General features: G+C 38.2%; 1 protein-coding gene across 1 annotated transcript; it reads left to right on the top strand.

Moving 5' to 3' along the window:
• Positions 1-1,811: 1,811 nt before the first annotated feature.
• Positions 1,812-20,432, top strand: EIF2A (eukaryotic translation initiation factor 2A). The gene is made up of 14 exons (XM_085302828.1): positions 1,812-1,836; positions 2,876-2,945; positions 3,291-3,365; positions 5,063-5,181; positions 6,382-6,481; positions 6,909-6,991; positions 9,004-9,077; positions 9,218-9,362; positions 10,283-10,399; positions 13,341-13,912; positions 15,388-15,504; positions 16,475-16,603; positions 17,595-17,660; positions 19,948-20,432. Coding segments are annotated over exons 1-14 (1,734 nt in total). The 5' UTR covers positions 1,812-1,835; the 3' UTR covers positions 20,014-20,432.
• The last annotated feature ends 1,221 nt before the right edge of the window (positions 20,433-21,653 follow it).

Consider the following 21,653-nt stretch of genomic DNA (forward strand, 5'->3'; position numbering starts at 1 on the left):
GCGGGCGGGAGCGGGGCCGTCACTGCTCGCGGTGCCGCGCTCGGTCTGCTCCGCTTGCGCCTTCCCGGCTCGGCTTGAGCGGCTGCCCGGGGCGGAGCGGTGTCTGTGCTCCTTGGTGCTCCCGAGCTCTAGACGCGACCGCTCGCGTCCTCGGTGGGCGTCCCGGGAGCTGGCGGTGGTGCGGGCCGCTGGACCGCTCTGCTCGGGCGGGCTGTTTGTGATCTGCTTTCGGCTGAGAGTCTGACCTCTCACGGGAGACACCCGCGAGGCCTGGAGAACAGGCACCGAGCCATGTTAAGCACTGTTAAAATGCACCTCCACTGAGGTACATCGGGGGGTGGGGTGCCTCCGTTGAGCTGCAGGGGAGATTTTAAATTTTAACGAAGTGCTCTTTCTCTAAATTAATAAGCTATTTCTTAATACCTTTTCGTCTTATTAATTTCTGATGTGCTGCGTGAGAGGTGAAGTAAGGAGATTCAGCAATTTAAGGAGCAGCTCTGCAAAGCAATATAACAACGTTCAATTACGGAAATTACTGTCTTCCAGGCACTGTTGGAAGATATTGCTCTATCTGTGGGGGAGTTCCATTCTGTAGTTAAACTAACAGCTTGTCAGGCCAAGTATGAACGCTGTGGTTGTCCTGTCAGACCTCCTGTGTAGCACTGGCCCTAGCACTGCCTTGAAGTACTCTCGCTGCAGATTCTGCAKCTGGGCTTGAGCTACTGTGAATCTTGGTTTTTTGAGTCATAATCCTGAGTAAAAAAAATTTCAACTCAGCTTTGATCCATAGACCAAACTACATTTTACATAGGTTATTAGCCTCACCTTTAAAACATAACTATTATCCTCTTTTCCCCAGTTTTCTGGATATTTTTCAGTGTTTCGATCAGATGTAAATTACCTGTGAAACTTTCATATGCAATTTATATCTAACCAATGCTTACTGTTTGACATCTTAAGAAATTATCTTTTAAAATGTCAGAAGGAAAATCATCACTCTCTTGATATAACAGGAAAACACCAGAATAGCTTTGCTCAGGCTTTATGTAGATTTTAGAATTTCCATTACTGGAAATCATCAAGAGCAGGTTCAGCAAACATCTGTTGGAGGTCACAGATTGGGATGCCTTGGGATAGAAGGATATGTTAGACTACTCCCGGCTGTATTTTAATTCAATTCTATGCATGCCTTCAGTATTCCTCTCGTGTGTATTTACTTGTCTTTAATGTTGCCCACAGTTCTTGAACTCTGTTGTTGCAGGTATAGTAAAGAAATAGGGTGTAAGTAGGCATCTCTGGTATTCCAAGAAAATGCATAAAGCATAACTAATGTGTATATATCACTTGCCTGTTTTATGATTTAACTTTGGATTCTAATATGTTTATAGTAGGACTACCCGAAAAAAAATTATTCACTCTGCAGCAATTTCATATACCTGATTTTGCACTGAATCTGTATTTTTTGATTGTTTGCCTGTGCTATAAGCATGGCAATGTCTCTGAAAAATGAAAATTGGAACACATTTTGTATCAATATTTCTATCATGCTTTCTGTTTTCAAAGTTAATTAATGTTGAAATTAAAAGCAGGGCACATTCCATCTCATGTCAGCAAAAAATAAATCTGATGTAATCTTTCTCCTGTAAATGCCCTTCATGTGTTTAGGCAACTAATCCTCTCTTTAGCAAATATTTAGACAATCTTTGCAATTCTGTTGTGTAGGACTTTTGTTCAGCTCTTCCAGTAATGGAGAATTCTGAGCTCCTGCGAGTTAGGTTTCCTAAAAGTGCCTTCTGCGAAAGGGTCGAGAGTTGAGGATCATCAGCTGTTTTAGGAGTAAGCATTACTCCACCCTGTCTTTCTTGTGGGTGCAGTTCTTCAGTAGCCTGAAGTCATCTTACRTGATAAAATCAGACTCTTCTCTTTTATCAGACTCCTCTCAGCGCTATCCAGTGATAAGGCAATGGGCACAAATTGAAATACAGGAAATTACTCTGTTTAAATATCAGTGGAGTTTTAGGGTGTTTTTTTTTGTTTTGGTTTTTTGTGTCCCCCCCCCCCGCCCCCCCCCTCAAGGATTGCTGAACACTGGCGCAGGTTGCCCAGAGAGGTTGCAGAGTCTCCATCCTTGGAGATATTCCCAACCTGCCTGGAAATTGTCCTGGACAACCTTTTCCAGGTGACCCTGCTGGAGCATGGGGGTTGGACTAGAGGTGCCTTCCAACCCTAATCGTGCTGTGGGTCTGTGATGCATCTGGATTTGCTCCATCCTCTTCTCCCCTGCTGACCTCAGTAGTGCGTTTCTGTGCCCTTCTTTGTGCTCCCGTGGTAGAGGGATGAACCGGTTCATGGAAAATTGACCCTGTAGGAGAGGCTGCATCAGTTTGCTGAGCTATTCCACCCTGCAGCTGCATGAGTGTGAGTGCAGGTTCAGAACTGGAATAGCTCGCACGGCTGGGAGCATGGGGAAGGGCAGGGCTGGCTGCGTTGTTTGTTTTGCAGCCTAGTCTGCAGTTTCAGAAGCGTGTTAGCTGACCTTCAGTGTTGTTTCTTCYGTGGAGAGGCACAGCAAACTGGTGTGTCAGTTCTCTGCATTATATGTCAGTATTTCTGGTTCTGGGGCTAATAAGCTCAATGTCAGCTCTGCCGATTCACTGCTTCTGTTATTTTTAATCCTGCAGTTATCTGGGCATGTGTTATATTCTGAATTTCTTTTATAACATTCTTCCTTTACAGCCTTTACTCTAAAATGCATGCTGGGGGAAAAGTAGGTACAGGTCTCAAAGTTGATAAATTACTCTAAGTTGATAATTACTTTGCTTTGGACATTTCTCTGAATCTGAAATGAATACTGGTTTATTTACTTTCTTTCCAGTGAGAGGATCTGAAGGGCTTTATATGGTGAACGGGCCTCCCAGTTTCACAGAGTGTGCAACATTTCGAAGGTACTGTTATTCTGAACATTTTAGCTCTTTTGTGCAAAAAAACCATTTTCTAAATAGTAAATGTAGACTCTGGAATTCAAAAATTTAGAAGTACATTTTTTTTCCTGWCAATAGTTTAGAAAATTAATGATTTTGAAGACTCTGCTTGCCTGACTTCTAATTGCATTTTTGTACTTAGAAGCAATAATGACTGAACAATTGCAGGGTAGATTGCACTGTTACTGTTACAAGGAATTATTTGAGTGTGTGGTTGGAAAACTGAAACGTTGCTTTTTACTTTTTGTTAAAAATGCCTTAACTTATGCAGTACACTTGAATATTAATGTGCATTTCTTATTTCTTTAGGGACTCTGGAAAAAATTGCAAAGCTGTCGCTTTTAGCAAGGATGGTTCCCTCTTTGCCTGGTGCAATGGAGAAAAGTGAGTGTGTTTTATGATATTAATTTGAATTAAGCAATCTGGATTAGTTTTACCACATTTACTCTTGTGTGCATAAGTGCTATTAATGAAAAAGTTTGCATATACTTTAAGCACATTCTGGTTTTGCGCTGTTTGCAGTAGTGGCTTTGTTTTCTGAATATCAGATGAAATATTTATTGTTTTTCTCAAATTGATAATGCACCTATTGCTGTTGAATTTGGATATGCTCTATAAGAGTTTTTGTTCATATTTCCCAGTAAAACAGTACCTGGCTTTCTGGGATTAATCTAAGTAGCACAACAGATGATTGCATTGCTGCTTCTGAAGTAGACTCTTGACTTTTTTCCTGACTTTTTCCTCTATGATAATGTGTTTTGCCAAATATTTTGAGAGTCAGCAGGTGTAGGACTGCTGTCTAGCTCTGTAGGTRGATATTTTTTCAACATATTACAAAGTTATTTGAAAACAAGTTGGTATCCACCATACTGAACCTAAACATAGAAAATAAAGATTCTATGCACCTCACATACAAACATCACAAGGTTTCTGTTTTATAGACTAGATGCATGATAGAGTATACCAGAGATTGTCCTTTATGTAAAAGGACATCATGGGGTAGCTGCTGTGAAGACATGATCAGGCTTTTTCTGAAATGTCAGTGTTAGTGTAGTATCAGCGTTCTTATTATTAACTCATTGGTTTAAAAAAAATTGCAGAAGTGCTCAATAACGTTATTTGCTATTTCTGTTAAAGAAGATAACTTAGATGTAGCTTTCAATTGTTCCCCTCAATGACATTTCTGRTTCTTCCAAATGTACAGACTCTTCCATTTTTCATTATAAACTTTATTTTTATCCTTTGGAAAGGTCCATTTCCAGAAAATGTTTGTGGGGAAAATATTTTTCAAACAACTACATTGTATATTTAAGTACTCAAGCTCAGACTCAGTACTTTAACTGAGAATATTTCAGATGGCAAATCTTTCCAGTCCTGTGATGCCTCTTTGTTTTTGAAACTCTTTTTTTTTGAGACATCATTATTTTTGTCTTCTTTCATTTTTGAGGTGAGAGGTAGTTTATGACCTGGTGAAGAACAGGCTCCTTACCCTAGTTTCTGAAGAGTAACTGTGGTTTGGACACAACTTGACTCTATCTTTTTTTATTCTTTGGATTCTGTATGTTGCAGATCTTTAACATATAGTATTCCGAGATACTGTTTGACCTTGCTAGTTCAGCTTTTAGACATTTAATTTTTACTGTCTATGTCTCTTCCCTCACCCCCCAAAAATCCAAACCTTAAATGTAGAATCCTTCTAGACAGAAGACCTGTAAGAATGTGTAGGATAAATGTATATTTTAATTCAGTTAGATTTTTCTGTTGCCCTTGCTTAACTTTAACACCGTGGAAGAATGGATGAGAATATCTCATCTCTGATTCAGAATCCAAACGTGCAGATCAAAATACACAATGTTTTGACCAGGATTTTCACTTGCTCAATTTCTGTTATATTTGGGCATCTGATTTTAAAATGTTCTTACAAATATTTAGTAAAAGCATGATGGGAAAAAAGCTCTTCTAATTTTGTTACATTGGCCAAATTTGGAACAGCTGTGGAAGTCAAATCTGTGAAAAGTTACCTCAGCTATTAATTAACCAGTCTAAGCGTGTTTTATTGAAATGACCTCTTTTGGTTCCAGAGTAAATATTGTTAATGTCACCAATGCTGAGTTACTGCGTTCTTTTGATCTTCCAAAGGCAGTTTGCCTTGAATTCTCGCCAAAGAATAATGTTCTGGCAACATGGCAGGCCTATACAAGTGAGTATTTTACCAGCTGTAAAAATACATAGATAGTTGCATATTTTAATTCAGTCTGCAGACTTGCCATTACCTGATTTGATATCCTAGCATGTTGATTGGCTAAAAGAGCAGTATAGAAAATGTACGGATCTTGCATGGTTAATCAAGTACATAGCAGAGGAAGGAGGGATGTCATCCGAAAGCATATGGTATCAGCCATTCTTACAAAGAGCAAATCAGAATGCAAGTATGATTATTACTCCGTTAAGTAAATCACGTTTCTAAATACTATTAACTGATCTTACTGCAGAGTGTGTTTGACTAATATGCTGTTCAGGCAATTTGTATTTCTGTATCTACAAAGAAAATTGTAAGATATCTCAAAGTAATCATGTCATGCACTGGGCCTAGCTAACATGCAGCGTTCCTGGTTGTCCAGAGGGCTTTATTCTTTCCTTTTTATTCTTTATTCTCTTTGTTCCTGACTCTCATGGTCTCAGTCTTTTCAAAGCTGTATGTCTATAGTGGATGGTGCAAATGCTTCCACTGGTAAAAAGGGTAGGCTATCATCAAAAGTGGGTGGAAAGTGTCTGGGACAGGTTGTAGGACAGGACACAGCAGTACAGGTGCTAGGCTGGATGCCAACTATGGACTGTCAGAAAACAGGGCTCTTTTGAATCGTTAGTGGAAACAGGCAGGCCAATAGCTGTAGTAKTCAGAATAAGTAAATGGGTGCAGAGAATTTAAAAMCAACAGAAAGCCGTTTTATATAGTTTGTAGATACAGCTGTGAATGTGTCATGAGGGAGAAAATGTGAGACACATTCCTGTGAGAACAAAATGTAGGAGAGGAGACTAAACTTCCCATTTTTGGCCAAGAGAGTAGGTTTTCTAAAGTTCTGATCTTAATTGGAAAACATGCATTAAAAAGGTTGTCCTAACATTGGTGGTTCTAGTTTTGTCCTCTTCTAGAATAATGGGGGTAGAATCTTCCAAACTTCCCAAATATTGGTGGTTTTTGCAGGCTAAAAGACCATAGACAGACTTAATAGCCAGGGCAGTTAACAGGTTTGAGATTAGCCCTTTCGGGGTGGGGGGTGCTTCCTGACAGAAGCTTATGTATGTTTGGTTCCTTGTAGAAGCATGGGATATGATGTYGTGATGGTAAAGCAGATACAATGCCAGAAACCACCACTGTAAATAAATGTTTTTGTTGCAGCTGCTAAAGATGGCACAGCAGGGGTGCCCAACCTGCAACTTTATGATGTGAAAACTGGAAAATGCTTAAAGTCTTTCATCCAGAAAAAGATGCAGAACTGGTAAATAACATTTCCAGATGCTAATTGCTTTCAAACAAATGTGATTTCCAAAACCTGATCTAGGTAAATAGGGTTTTTAGTATGGTATTGGTTTTCAAAGTATTGCTTACTACAAGCTGGAAGCAAACGTCTGTGCTTGTAAGCATCTTTGTACATGATTATAATTGTTCATTTCTTAGTATAATTTCACTGTCACTTTGCAAAATAAAGTAAACTGGGAAGACAGCAACTGTAAGTCTAGTTGTATGGGTTTTTTACCAGGCAAATGCAATTTTGCATTTGAAACATGTAGCATGGTTGATTTTGTTTGGCCCTATTAAAAAGAGAGAGAGAGAGAGGGGAAAAAAAAAAAAAAAAAAAAAACACAGACTGCTGAAGGTGGCCATTTTCACTGTTTCTTCAATTCTGTTTTTTCCTTTAAATGTAGGTGTCCTTGCTGGGCAGATGATGAAAGCATTTGTGCCAGGAATGTAAACAACGAAGTGCACTTCTTTGAAAACAACAACTTTAGTACGCAAGTATTTCAATAAGATGGTTTCATTGCATCCCAGATAGGAGTTATCCTTTGCTTTTACTCAGTTTTCCATTTTTTTCTTTTTTTTTTTAATGATTTTTCTGTGATAAAATAGATTTAATTTTTAGACAAGGAGGGCTGATTCTATATTGTTTTAGGTTTAATGAAATCCAGAAATTGTTAGTGGAGTACTTGATTGTTTGGGGGTTAGGTTTAGCTCAGCTGGTTAGAGAATGGTGCTAATAATGCCAAGGTCGTAGGTTCAGTCCCCGTATGGGCTAGTTGTTTCCCTGCTGAGCAGGGGGATTGGACTGGATGATCTCCAGAGGTCCCTTCTAACCTTACTGATTCTATGATTCTTTACTTCTATGAATTGTGTGTATTGTGACTATAAATGAGCTYTTCTAATATGATTAATAATGACTTATTAGAAAATTTATATTGATAGCAAAAACGAAGTTGTGAAGCTAGAGCGTTTTTTCAAGGGAGTTTACTAATAGTGGTGGAATATTCAGGTTGGTAGAGGGAGAGATGGACAATAAAAGGGAAAGAAAGAATGTGGGAAGATAAATAGATTGGAATAAAGAAATTGATAGGAATGAAAGAAAACTTCTGGAGGAAGCTATTATTTTAAATATAAAGCTGAGACAAGAATTATTCTGGAAGCTAAAAGTACAGCCTATGAGAGATGCCATTTCATGAGAGTTAGAGTTAGTCCCACTGATATTAATGAAGCTGAGTTTTCTGTTTTAGATCTGCCACGCTAAAAAGGGCTACAGAAAAGTGACACAGTTGCCTTTTTTCTTTTTTTGCGCAACTGGCTTATACAGCATTAATATTCTTGTATGAAGATGTTCACCATTCTTTCCAAACAGGGGAAAAAAAAACCCACAGTGCCTGCCAATCATTATACTCCAGAAAATGCTTACTGATATAATGTTTCATATGCTGAACTTGCAATTGCTTTAAGTATCTTTTTCTCTCCTCAGTTCTGACCCTTGGTGTGTTTAGAGATGAGATTAAGAATGCAATTCTTCTAATGCTATACATTTTACATGTCTCAAAAAACAATGCCTTGTAATGTTCCTAGCATTAGCAGCAAGRTGGTCAATGGAATGAACTTTGCAGTTAAGCTGGAAAATCTGTATTTAACWGCAGCTACTGAGCTTCCTTATTGAGATTTACAAGTAATGCTGGCTATTAATCTCACCCAGCCCCCTAACAAGAGACTACTTGTCATAGCAGTAATTTATTATGTCCACCATTCTGATGGATGCTGGAATACACTTCATTCCTCTCAAATACAGGAGCAATTGTTTGTTTTTCTTGTGCTAAAACAGTATTTAATTTCTTTTCTGGTGTTTGTAGGCACCCATGGCCCGTTCAGTTCCTATCTGATGCTATCCTAGGAAAGTCCAGAATGTGTTTTAATGTGAGATCTGCTGCTAAGCCCAGTCTTCACTGAGGGAATGTGCTTATGGGTTGCTGTTTGTTCTCTTTTTAAGAGTGTCCAAAGTGTTTTTGTAGAGGACCAATGCAGAACAGGCCTTTATGAAAGCTTCCTATTAGGAAGAATCATCCAGTAAGGTTGCAAGAAGAGCCCTTTGGCTTTGTGTAGTGGTACATGTTACCTGGACGTGGCTGCTGCTGTTTCTCCTAAAGTCAGCACAGAGAAGATGAATAACACTGTTGCTTCCTTAAAACATGAGCATCCTTAAAATCATGGGTTCCAGAAATTTCTTTGCTCATTGAACTTAATAATACTTAAACTGGATTTCAAAGCTAGGCTTAATTCAAACGATTTGCAGGGTGGTTTTGTAAATAAAAAGTGATCTAGTCAGAAAGTGTGATGAAATGTGAAAGTAAAAGTTGTTTGACTAGTAAAATATTTCCATTATGTAATACTGTTCTTTATTATCCACAATATAGACCCATAAAAAGGTATAGTTAAATAATGTGGGTTAATATTGTGTCATTAACATCATCACTACTGTGATTTTCTTTGCAGATATTATTGCAAATAAACTGCATTTGCAAAAGGTTAGCGATTTTGTGTTATCTCCAGGAGCACAGCCAACCAAGGTATATCTGATGTTTGCTCACAATTTGATTCTTGATTTCTTTCAAAATCTATGGTAATTTTAGAACAATGTATGAGTAGTGAAGAGACCCTTTGCTACCCAGAGTATCATCTGCTATATGATCTGATGGCTTTGTTTTAGATTGCTGTGTATGTTCCGGGCAGCAAAGGTGCACCATCCTTTGTAAGACTCTATCAGTATCCCAACTTCGGTGGTCCTCAGTCTGCACTGGCCAATAAAAGCTTCTTTAAATCTGACAAAGTAACGATGCTATGGAACAAAAAAGGTATAACAGCAGTATATTTAATTCCTTATATTCTGCAAATTTTAGATTTAATTACTTTGTTTACCATGTGGATTTTGCATGCCATTTGCATTGGTATGTGTAAATAAATATTAAAAATAGCCATTAATACTGATGCAATATTAAAGCCTCAATTCTGAATATTCTGAAGTACTCATAACTTTTCTGTATTGACTTGCTTGATTTTGTGTATAGCGATTCAGAATATTCTACACATCTGCAAATTATGCAATTGATTTGCATATTTGAATTGAGTTTTGTGATGATACCGTGTGTAAGATGTAAACATAAGACTGTATCAGGGCATAAAACAATTTTATTTTCCTGTAAAGTTGTATTTATACAGACATATAACAAATGGGATGACTTGCACAATCCTCTGTATGCTTTGTTTTTTTTTGAGCAATGATAATTGTTTCAGAATACTGTTGAAAAACTGTTTTATTTCAACTCACATTATTTAGACTACAGGGAAGGTATTACATAACTTTGTGCCCGCATGTGATTTCTACATGTCTGCATAAAATAGATGTATTTTCAAAAGCTGTTGATGAAACCTTTTATTTGAGTACCAATGTTTGATTTTTGCCTTAGTCAGATGAAAAGCCTAAGACACTCTTGCTACTGTTGAACATAATAAAACATCTTTTTATGCTTCAATAGTATGTTCACTTTCTTATAATTGCTTAGTTTACACTCTTCATCCAGAAATAGAAGATAGTTCTGTTTGGGTTAACATTTAAGAAAATTTCAGCTGAGAAGAGAATGATGAACATTGTTACCTAARCAACTTTAACTGCAGAATTCAGTCAAACTAATTTTCTCTTTGTCCATGGTAGTTTGTGGAATAGTTTCTATGATTTGCAATAATTATATTGAACTAACTGTATGTCTGGTTTTAGCCACTGCTGTGCTAGTAATAGCTAGTACAGAAGTTGATAAATCAGGAGCTTCATACTATGGAGAGCAAACACTCCACTACATTGCAACAAATGGAGAAAGCGCAGTTGTACAACTACGTAAGTACATTTCGGACATTTTCATTGTATTATAGCACTTGATGGTAGGAACTGCTGTTTCATTAACTTTTGTTTAGTGTATGGTTTTTGGATGATGCAATGCCCTTGTGGCCAGGAAGGCCAATGGTCTCTTGGGTGCATTAGGAAGAGTGTTGCSAGCAGGTGGAGGGAGGTGATCCTGCCCCTCTGCTCAGCCCTGGGGAGGCCTCATCTCGAGTACTGTGTCCAGTTCTGGGCTCCCCAGTACCAGAGAGACATGGAGCTACTGGGGAGAATCCAGCGTAGGGCTACGAGGATGATCAGAGGGCTGGAGCATCTGCCCTATGAGGAACGGCTGCGAGAGCTGGGCGTGTTTAGCCTGGGGAAGAGCAGACTGAGGGGGGATCTGATCAGTGTGTACAAGTACCTGAAGGGAGGGTGTCAAGGGGATGGTGCCGGACTCTTTTCAGTTGCCCCGCGTGACAGGACAAGAGGCAATGGGCAGAAATTGAAGCACAGGAAGTTCTGCCTGGATGTGAGGGGGAATTTCTTCCCTGTGAGAGTGACGGAGCACTGGGCCAGGTTGCCCAGAGAGGTTGTGGAGTCTTCTTCTCTGGAGATACTCAAACCTGCCTGCACATGATCCTGTACAACGTGCTCTAGATGCCCCTGCTTGAGCAGGGAGGTTGGACTAGATGATCTCCAGCGGTCCCTTCCAACCTTACTGATTCTATGAATGTAGTAGTCTGATTTTAAACAAAAACAATCAAACAAAAAAAATTCACCAGAATTTTTTTTTTAGTTTGGAGTGAGTTTTTTAATGATTAAATTATATTGCTGTATTTGGCATTCTCACGTTTGTAATGTCAGTGGCAGAGAGCACATACTTTCAATTAAAATACACAAATAWTTGGTTTGGTGGGTGTTTGTAATACAGGAAGGGAATTTTGATTTTTAAGCATAATGGAACCAGTTTAATGTTTAAGAATCCAGGCAGGAAAAGTATGTTGCCAAACAAAATAATCTTGTATGTGCTTTTAGACATAGGATTGATAATTACCTAAGGAATGTGGGGCAGAGTGAGTAGGGTGGTTGTGTTTTTTTTTCTTTTTTCTTTCTTTCTTTCTTTCTTTCTTTTTTTTTTTTAAGTATATTGAAAAATGAAAGGCCTACATTTTTCAGAGGAAAATGGAAAAGAGTTCTGTGACATGAAACTGACATGTTGGTGAAGAACAAGTGGACATTCAAATTCAATGTTTTGTTTGAATTTGAAGTCCATTGATTAACATTTTCTTCATGGTAGTATTTTTCCATTATCTTAAATTGTTGTTGTTTATTAAACACATGTTTTGTTTGGGGATTATAGGGAGGCTAGTTGTGAAGATTTCAAAACGCTGTGGAGATGGACTGGTATAAACTATTTTATGCTGAAGTGACTTAGAGATTGCAGCTCTTTAATATCAGTGCTGATCAGGATAACATTTCCAGTTTTCCTTCTATAGCAAAACCTGTGGTGGCAGGTACTATGTCTTCATTTCCCTTAGTTGCTAACCTGACTGGGAAAAAATGATCGGGATTATAACTTAGTATTTTGAATCTGAGAGCAGTTTGTGTTCAAAAAATCAGTTTTTGTTTAACTCTGTGCTTATTAAAACCTCCTTTGTCATTTGAAGTTATTCATTTCAAATCTTTTATTTAACAGGTAGCTTTATTATTAATTATCATTTAGCTATTCCTTTTCAATGAAAAATCCAAGTACGTCTGTCTTGCTTGTAAAATTGTTTTTTCCAACAAAAGCAATTAAGCACTTGGAGTGAATAAAGTTTGATTTCCTTTTGATTTGTATCTTCTGGTTGCTTTTGAGGTCCAGTTTTGAAGCTTTTTACATGCTGTCATTTGTAGAGGGGTTTTTTTGGTTTTGTTTTGTTTTCTAGCTAATACATGCTCATGCTGCAGCTTTTGCTTTAGCTGTTGAAGCCCGTATAAGGCCGCCCTCATCTATCCAGCTGCCTACTGTCATGGAACTTCCAGAAACATAATTGTATTTCAGATCTGTCTCTGCAGTCACATTTGATTAACACATCATCAAAAAAGTTCTAAAGGGGCAAATGCACAAACAATGGGATTACATAGCCCAGTTTCTAAAGATAAAAAGGCTTTAAAATAGCAACAGGATTGAGCAGTGGAAGCTGTTTTGATATTTTGGGTCAACATTTGGATTTAAGAATTAATGCACTTGGCACTTAAAAGGGGAACAAGTAAAGGTATCCAGATTAGGAGTGTTATAATAAGCTGTGTTTTATTCACCCTTGTACATCTTATGTGAATTTTGGTCACATATCCATCTTTCTTCAATAGTTCTTCATGTAACTGCAGAGTAGTTTCTGACCGCATCAAATTTTGATCAGTGTACATAAAAATGTTTTTGTGTGCTTTCCTGCTTAAAAATCTGTCTCAAAATACTGCACATGAACAAGATCCAAAGATAACTTACATCAATATTTCTTAGCTATGCAAAGCTAAGGTATTTAATAGTTCCTAGGGTAAGGAGGAAAAAAAAAAAAAGGAACTAGTATCCAGCTGGTATAAAACTCCTGTTTTTGCAGGTTTCCAGTGGGACAGTTTGAGGAAGTCCTGAGATATCATACTTGAATAACGAGGAAAAAAGATAAAGGATTTTTTTTTTTTACGTGAAAATATATGCTTACTGTTAAAGTGCTGATGCTGACTCTACAGAGGTAATTTGGAATGGCTGCAGTTATTGTTGCAAACCTTATCTAAAATTATCAGAATATAAAATGTTTTTTTGCTTCTGCTACTATTGTTAGCAGAATTCGTTCTCACTGTCAGTAATTGGATCGTTGGATTTTAGCAAAGCATACAATTAAGAATCGTTATATATCTCTTTTCAGTACAAATGAAAATTGCTTAACAATAGCTGCATGTTTTCCTTTTCCTTTAGCAAAAAACGGTCCTATTTATGATGTTGTCTGGAATCCCAATTCTGTCGAGTTTTGTGCTGTGTATGGTTTTATGCCTGCCAAAGCAACAGTTTTTAATCTGAAATGTGACCCTGTGTTTGATTTTGGAACTGGCCCTCGCAATGCTGCCTACTACAGCCCCCCTGGACACATTCTAGTACTAGCAGGATTTGGAAATCTCAGAGGACAGATGGAAGTATGGGATGTTAAAAACTACAAACTTATTTCCAAACCAGTAGCATCGGATTCCACCTATTTTGCTTGGTGCCCTGATGGGGAACATATTGTAACAGCTACCTGTGCTCCCAGGCTACGAGTTGGTAATGGTTACAAGATATGGCATTACACTGGCTCTGTTTTACACAACTATGAAGTACCATCAAATGAAGAAATATGGCAGGTTTCTTGGCAACCATTTTTGGATGGAGTATTTCCTGTGAAAGCAGTAAAATACCAGGCAGTCCCAAGTGAATTGCCAAGTTCTGAGCTAAAACCTGCTCAAGCGTACAGACCTCCAGCCTTGAGAAACAAGCCTGTAACAAGTTCCAAGCTTGTAAGTAGACTGTTTCATGTATGCAGTAGATTTTTCTGTTTCATTGCTATGCCTGTCTTTGAAGTTTGGCCTCAAATATGTGTGTATTCTTAATGAGGGATATTAGAAGAGTGATCAGACTGGAAGAATATTGTGGGTTTCTGAGAGGCTTCTGAGATGATCATCTTCCACTGGCTGTCACTCTTCTCCCTGTTTGCAAGAACTTATGCTAGAAAACTGAAATTTCTGTGGTCAAAATATTACTCTTCCACAAAGCTGTTTGCAGATTTTAAAACTGCAACAAGCACTGGAACAATGAACTGCAAATTTGGTGTACAGTAAGATCGAGTACACTGGTTAAAATATGAACCTCAGGTCTGGGTGACCCAACTTGACTGAAGTCCAAACCCAGTTAGATAGGTGGTTGACTCTCCTCTCAAAACTGTGTGTCCCCCCCCCATACTAGGTAAGTTTACTTGCGTGAGAGAGATCTGATTGTTAGCTGGTCAGCTGCAGTCTAAACAAGTTTCACATAGCAGCCTACTTGTTTAATTAGTTTTATTTTCTGTCAGTTTTCAACATAGGTTGAGTGAAGCAGCTAATTACATTTAATAATTGTAGCTTTGATGTTTACATTTAAACCATAGAGAACTTTGAACCTTTTAATTTTAAAGAAAAGAGTTCTACTTGGCTGTGAATAATCCATGAATCATATTAATGTCTGATTTCACCAGTGATTGATAAGCAGAGGTAGTAGAGAAAAGGTACATTAAATAAAGGAATAATGTTCACTTTTATGGGCAGGAAATTAAAACTGGTAGGTAAGATATGTATTTTTAAAACTATTTGTGTATAAATATATCAGTCTGCTAAACCAAGTATAAAAATAGAATTGAACATGTTTGGGAGATAAGAACTTTCTTTTTTTTTTTTTTTTTTAAGTGATATGTATTTAATATTTGTTTACTTTTCTTTAGAAAGCTCAGTAATACAAAGTCTGGTCTCKGCTCCCAATTTGTCATGTGTGTTAGCTCTTAACTGAAGGGTAGGATTGCCCTATCCAAAAAAMGGAGGAAGGGACCAACACCCAGCTATTCCTTTCTTTTCACTAGGAGTGTGAGTTAAACAACTGCTGACAAAAGCAAGATGCTAAGCTTCAGTCATTGTGTGCTGTTTTATTCCTGTCTGAATTTTGTTTCTTTGAGGAGATAAAACATGATGATTCTGCTATTTTGATGATGATCCATAAAGTCCCTAAGAGATACTAGGCAGTCCCAAAAAGAAAAATGTTGAGAATGGAAGGATTTGAAACACATTTTGTACTGTCTTCCTATACTGAAAGGAGGCAGAAAGGGCACACACTTTTGTTTTCTTCCTTCCTTTACATATGGTGTTGCCTTAAGTAGGTTTTGAGATCCAGTGTTAATTTTTTGTAACATCATGTTTACCAACATGGAATAAAGGTTTCAAAAATGTTAATTTTGCATATTCTACAGCATGAGGATGAGCCACCTCAGAATATGAAACCACAGTCAGGAACTAGTGAAAAGCCACTCTCTAAAACAGCCCTCAAAAATCAAAGGAAGCATGAAGCGAAGAAGGCTGCTAAACAGGTATTGCAAAAGTAGTTCTTCTAAAKATAAGGTTAAATTAATTTTCACAAATGTAATGATCAGTCTCAGAGCAGTGACTGTCAGTTGCACTGAAAGTCATCTATCCATTTTGCATCTGCTAATTTTGGGGAGAGTGGTGGTACTTTAAGTCATTTTCTTACATCTGCAGTAGTCTGATAGTAAATGACAGTTGTGGCTAGTTGCTGTAAATTTGTTAGCTGAAGTGAGATAGACTGGGAAAACTGAGATTGAGACATCAGTGTTTACATTCATGTTAAGATTACATGCTTTTGCCTTTTCACCTTTTGACAGTCTGCGTAGTTCTTTCTAGTCTTACATGCGAAGTGAGCACTGGCTGACTGCTTTGGTGTGTCCTACCAGCAGGCCAGGGCTGAGGCATGTTATCAGGACAGACCAAAAAGAGCCTGTTTGGGTTTTGTTCTTCTGTTTGTTTGTTTTGTTTTGCTTCACCTCTTTGTTTTCTAATCTTTGGCTAGGTAGATTAAAAAACAGCTTTTGGTATTAGCCTTCCAATTCCTGCAAACTTCTGTAGTTAAGAAACTAGTTTCTTAACTACAGAAGTTTGGACTTTTTGATTTTCTTATACTGGTTCAAGCCCTTTCTTTCACTTTGAAGACAATGAACCACCAGTATACTTCTAAAAATATTTGTGAATGTGTATTTGTCTTGTCATGCTTACTGATTTTTGCCTATGCTAAGTATGTTTGGTGTCTTGGGGAAGAAAAAATTAAAAACAGCATGCAAGTTTTATAGAAAACCACTTTTCATGGAAACCATGTAATAGGTAACAATGCATCATAGGATGTCACTTAAATTTTGAAGAACACCAGCAAACTAATGGAGAAAGAAATAATAATGGATCGCTTCCAATGATTATATAGATTTGTATCAATCCTTTTGTAATTTGAGGCATTTTTTGTAGGTAAAGCATTTGTTAATCTGTTTGCAGGAGGCCAAAGCTGATACAAACCAGGAATCTGCACAGTCCTCAGCATCACAGAATGCACCACGCAATGCTGTGCCTGCTGTGACATCAGGAGATCCTGAAGTAGACAAAAAGATAAAGAATTTAAAAAAGGTGAGGAGATTTTCTAATGAACAGCTGATTTCTGTAAGAGATAGTCTTTGAGATATAGTCTGATTGTGACTTGAGTTCAGTGATACAGCATTAACACAGGTAGCAAATTTCCCAAATGTTAAAAACATTCCTCTGCTTTTCCATTTTGTAAAACAGTAGGAGTCATCACTTACCAGGACTCCCAAAGCCCTTACCAGAGTAGTGTCTAGACAGCATAGAAGACACTGGAACCTATATGGAAAAACAGTCCCAGTCTCCTCCTATAAATACTGTTGCCAAATAAGGGGCATAGCTTAAGTGTTAAATGCTTAGAGAGCAACTGTGTGGGCTTCTTGTTCAGGCTGCACTTTCCTCAGCTGTGGATGATCTGGGAACCTGCTTTTGTTATAAGCAGAACTTACTCTCTTCTTCCCTTAATCTTAAAGTTATATYTTTCCTGAGAGTTTTTGAGCAGTTTAAGATAGATTTTGGATCTGAGAAGGTGAATGTGGTGTGAATTTCTTCATAAACATTTGAATGGCATGAGTGCAAAGTTTATTGCCAAGCTTGGGAATTCTTTGATTTAATTTCAGGATGGAAGTTGTTTGGTCCAGGCCAGGAAATCTTTCCCATTTCTGCATAATGTGTCAGGGCTTTTTCTCTTGGCCTTCTCCTGCTTTGTATATTCTTATGTTTTGATTAATATTCTAACCTTTTTGAAGAAAATGTATGGAGAAGGCACATAGGGATAGTGGAGGAGTTCATTTCTGATTCTGGATCTAGCCCTTCAGTCAGGTAATGCATGCTGTTTGTTTCAAGACTAAGTGCTTCTGTTCTCTAGGTTCTTGTAAGACATATCTTTTATTGGTGGGAAAATTCTGGATTAGATGCTCAGATGAAATATGTCTTCTCTGTTGAGAACTGACTCCTGGTAAATCAGGCAATTGCAAGTGCAAGAACTTCTACGGACTGTTTCCTGTTCATGCTTCACTCATGTCTTTGTTTTTCATAGAAACTAAAGGCAATTGAGCAGCTGAAAGAACAAGCAGCCGCTGGCAAACAGCTAGAGAAAAACCAGGTACTGTTATTTTGCCACTGTACTCAATCCATAGTGCTTTCAGTAATACCTCCGCTTAAAATCCTGTAAGATTATGATCTCTTTATATCCTTTCCTTTTCAAAATCAGGTAAGTAGAAGAAATTACCTCAAATGTTTCTCGAGAGGCAGGGTTCCTATCAGCAAGTTAACAAGAACGCACAGAGAGCATGTTTGATGTTCGTTTATGGTATCCTTACATCTATTTCTGTCCAGCATAGTTATCAAATGGGTCATTTGTTCATCATGCTGCCATTCCTGCCATTGCCACAACTCCTGTGGGTTATGTAGAATAAAATGCTCATATTGACCAAATACTGCCAATGTACAGTGGCTTTAGCGTTGTGAGCACTTCTGTGTTACTCACTGTGACATCCCTATCCATTTCTTGCATGTGTGATCACCACTTMTAGCCTGCAGTGCTCTTTGGCTCAAGCACACATCTATGCTGTCTTTGGACTAAGTGCTATAAACATAAAGAATGATACACAGCAGTTACCTTTCCTCTCTGGGATAAAGTACCTGTCACACAGTATTGATATACTTCCTAGCTTCACTGGCTAGTAGCGATAGAAATGGTGCCTTTGGTCTCAGGTTTGTATGGCAAGGATTAGGTTTTAGTTTGGAGAAATTAGACTGTGTGGCAGGAAAATGAGGAAGAAGGAAACGTGATTAGGGCAGAGAAGTCAGGAGAATGAAAAACAGCAGGGTCATGGGGTTTGGAGTATTTTCAGACTGAAGTCTGGGAAGCTGTGCAGAGCTGCCTTTGCATCTTCCAGTATTGCCACCAAAGGTAGTACTTGCTAGTGGTAGTACTCAAAGTAAGTTTGGGAGACTGCCTGCATAGTTAATAGATACAAATATCTGGGATAGTTAAGAATATTTAAGTAGTGTCAGCAAGTGACCCATTTTCTCTCACCCTTAMTATTTCCCACTATTTACTTAAGGAGTTATTTTGATTAAGGGATTTCTTGAGCTTTGGTCTGTAAACAGCCTTTCTCTGTAATTAATGGATATGTTAGAGTAGTGGTTAGGGGAGACATGTTTTGGGCAAAGTCTATTTTTAGCTTATTTTTCCAATAAATGAAAGTATCTGAGAACTAGTATCTGTCCATGTCTATAAAGGTCAAGTCATATTTAGACCTTATAGATAACCTTGTCCAAAACAATCACAGAGTGTTCCTTTCAGCTTATCAAATTTCTGGTCTTTTAAGCCTTTGGTGAAGGAGTTGAGYCTGCAGGGAGCACTTGTGAAGAGAAATTCTTTTGTCTTCAGAAGAAAAAGAAAAAAGTCTTGTTATCCTGGGAGATGCTAAGGAGATTTCCTGCTCTGTTTGTGGAAGGGCTGTTTATACTCTGCTTATACTGAGAAGCAGAATGCTGGGAATCTATTTCCTCCTATTCACTGGGAATCAATCTATACAGATGATATTGGACAATGCAATGACAATATAAACAAATTGGAGCTTGGCGTTCCCAATTAGGCTTAAGGCAGTAAGAGAACTAACGYATCTTGTCAAGTCGTAGAATATGTACCTGTGCCAGCTAAACTACAGGCACGCTCAGCTGGAGTCTACACAGCTCAGGCTCTTCTTACAAACTGTTTGCCACAGATATGTATCAGACAGTAATGCAGGATCTGTATTAAACTTCTCAGAGAAGTTTGTGCGTTGATACTGTGGTCTGTTTCACGTACTGCTGTCAAAGGGGTAGCCTGCCCTGGAGTAGGGTTGGAAGCATCCAGTCGGGTGTCTGAGTTGAGTGTCGTATGTGAGCATACAGGTGCCCTTGGGAAAGGGACACTACTGCGTGATGTGGTGTGGGGACACTGGTTGTACCTTAGTCCTCTTTGCAGCACATTATAAACACCACAATGGTATGGCTCTTGGTTTTCCTGGTCTCTGGTGCTGGACTAYGTGCTCACCCCAAAGCAGCATACTCTCTAGGACAATACATAGCGAAGAGCCTGTTACAACAGAAATACTTGGACAACAGTGTGTCGTGTGTGGTAGCCTTTCCGGTCTACTGCTGGCCTGATTGCATGCCACCTTTAATAGAAAGGCAGGTGCCAGTGGGGCTATACAGAGCATGACAGTGTGTGCCTATTTTGTCATCCAACCCGGTTTCCTGCAATTTATGGTATATTTTTAATCTCTTTCTGCTGTAGACTGGAGTTACATATGACTTTGCATTATCTTCATAAATACTGCTCTTTTGATTTCCCATATAATAAGCTAGATCTGTGATATCTCATGTTTTTATTTTTCTAGCTGGAGAAGATTCAGAAAGAAACTGCTCTCCTCCAAGAACTGGAAGATCTAGAACTGGGTCTCTAAGCTTCATGTAAATCCAGTGAGGCTTTAACACAAAATTCCTGCAAAATATAATGTGTATTAACTTGAACAGAATAAAATGTTTCAGCAAATGACTGAGGATGCAGTTTACAAATTTGCTGCACACTTGCCTTTCTAAAACCTTTCATAAAGATTTGTGCACATGCGAAATTGTTAACAAATAATGCGTGTCACATCAACTGGTTCTGCTGCTATTTAAACCAAAAATGTGCTTATGTTCTGAAAGCATATTGCTTTAAAAACAGAAAAAGCATGTTGGTTTATGTCTTTCTCTTTTTTTGGAGTGAAGAGGGAAAGGGGCTGAGGTTTACCCATTTGAYGTGTTTATTATATTTAAAAAGACATACGACCTTTCTGCAGCAATAGGATGTAGACAAAAATAAAGAGCATTTAATAATAAACGTACTTCTGTTCTTCTGTTACAAGGGCAGAATTTAAAAAATAATGAAGCCATATCTCCAAGATCAAAAATAATTCACTGCTAAGGATGAATGAAGTTTCAAATACTGCAGCTGCTATGGTGATCCTGGCACAATTTTTACTGACTGCGTTTTCATTTTTTAATTGTTTTTCTTGTTCCCTTTTTCTGATCCATTATTTGTAACCCTTAAAACAAAAGACTAAATATGCAGAGAAAAGGTTGTGATGGTTTTTACACTATGTTGTCAAATTCACAAACTAAAAGATTTGCTGTAAGATTTGCAGATCTTATCTGGAGTAGTATTAGGCTCAGCTGTATACCACCTTATCTGTTATAACAAAAAATATTTTTATTATCTATCTCACTGGAGCGCTGGGCAATAGTGTTAACTTGCCCTATAGTTTTATATATATAAATCCAACATCAATGAGCTTTTTCAGATTGACAGTATCCTCTAACTATTAAATTCAGTAAACACAGTATTTGAATATTTAGATCATGGTTTGCATTCTTCAGCATTTCATAAAATTCTATTTCCAGGACAGAGTTCACAGTCACGATTTATTAACATTGAATATTAATGTCTTGCCTCTTTATTTATACAACAAATAAAATTGGTCAGCTTTTTAGTATTTCATTTAATACCTCAAACTAAATCTTTATATATATATAACTTTTATATATATATATATATATAAAATATATATATATATATATATATATATATAAAAGTTAATAATTTCAACTTGCTTCTATCTGGTCTCCCCTCGGTTGATCTTTCAAGAAGAGCGTATCTGTGGGTGTTAGGTACGTGACCATCTGATTGCTTTAGTGATAGTGTCAGAGCTCACGCGTGACCCCACGAGATGGAGCAACAGCTCGTGCTCTGCAAGGCCAGCCCCGAACGAACGATGGTTTTCAAGCTATGAACGGTAGCAAATCTTGCATTACCCGGTACGTGTGTGGGGGGGGTGGGGGAGAATGTGATGCATTTTGAAGATTATCCTCAGGTAAACTGTTAAGAAAACTGCTCTCAGCAAGGTATCGTTCAGGAGCGCTTTTTTTGCCGACGTATCTGCAGCGTGGGCCTAAATGTTCCGCGCTTCGCGCTGCCCAGCGCGCTCCCCTGGCAGCGGCGGTGCCTGAGGCGGGCCGTTACCTCACGCGGCGGCGCGCGGGCGGCGGCCGCTAGGGGCGGGGC

The sequence above is a fragment of the Rhea americana genome, unplaced genomic scaffold, assembly GCF_003343005.1.
Source record: "Rhea americana isolate MKP2758 unplaced genomic scaffold, rheAme1 scaffold_193, whole genome shotgun sequence".
NCBI lineage: Eukaryota > Metazoa > Chordata > Aves > Rheiformes > Rheidae > Rhea > Rhea americana.

What these genes read in the sequence shown, in the direction of transcription:
- EIF2A (XM_085302828.1), top strand. An exon ending in GAGTGTGCAACATTTCGAAG is followed by an intron (nt 2,946 to 3,290) that starts GTACTGTTATTC and finishes TTATTTCTTTAG; the next exon opens with GGACTCTGGAAAAAATTGCA. An exon ending in CAGAAAAAGATGCAGAACTG is followed by an intron (nt 6,482 to 6,908) that starts GTAAATAACATT and finishes CTTTAAATGTAG; the next exon opens with GTGTCCTTGCTGGGCAGATG.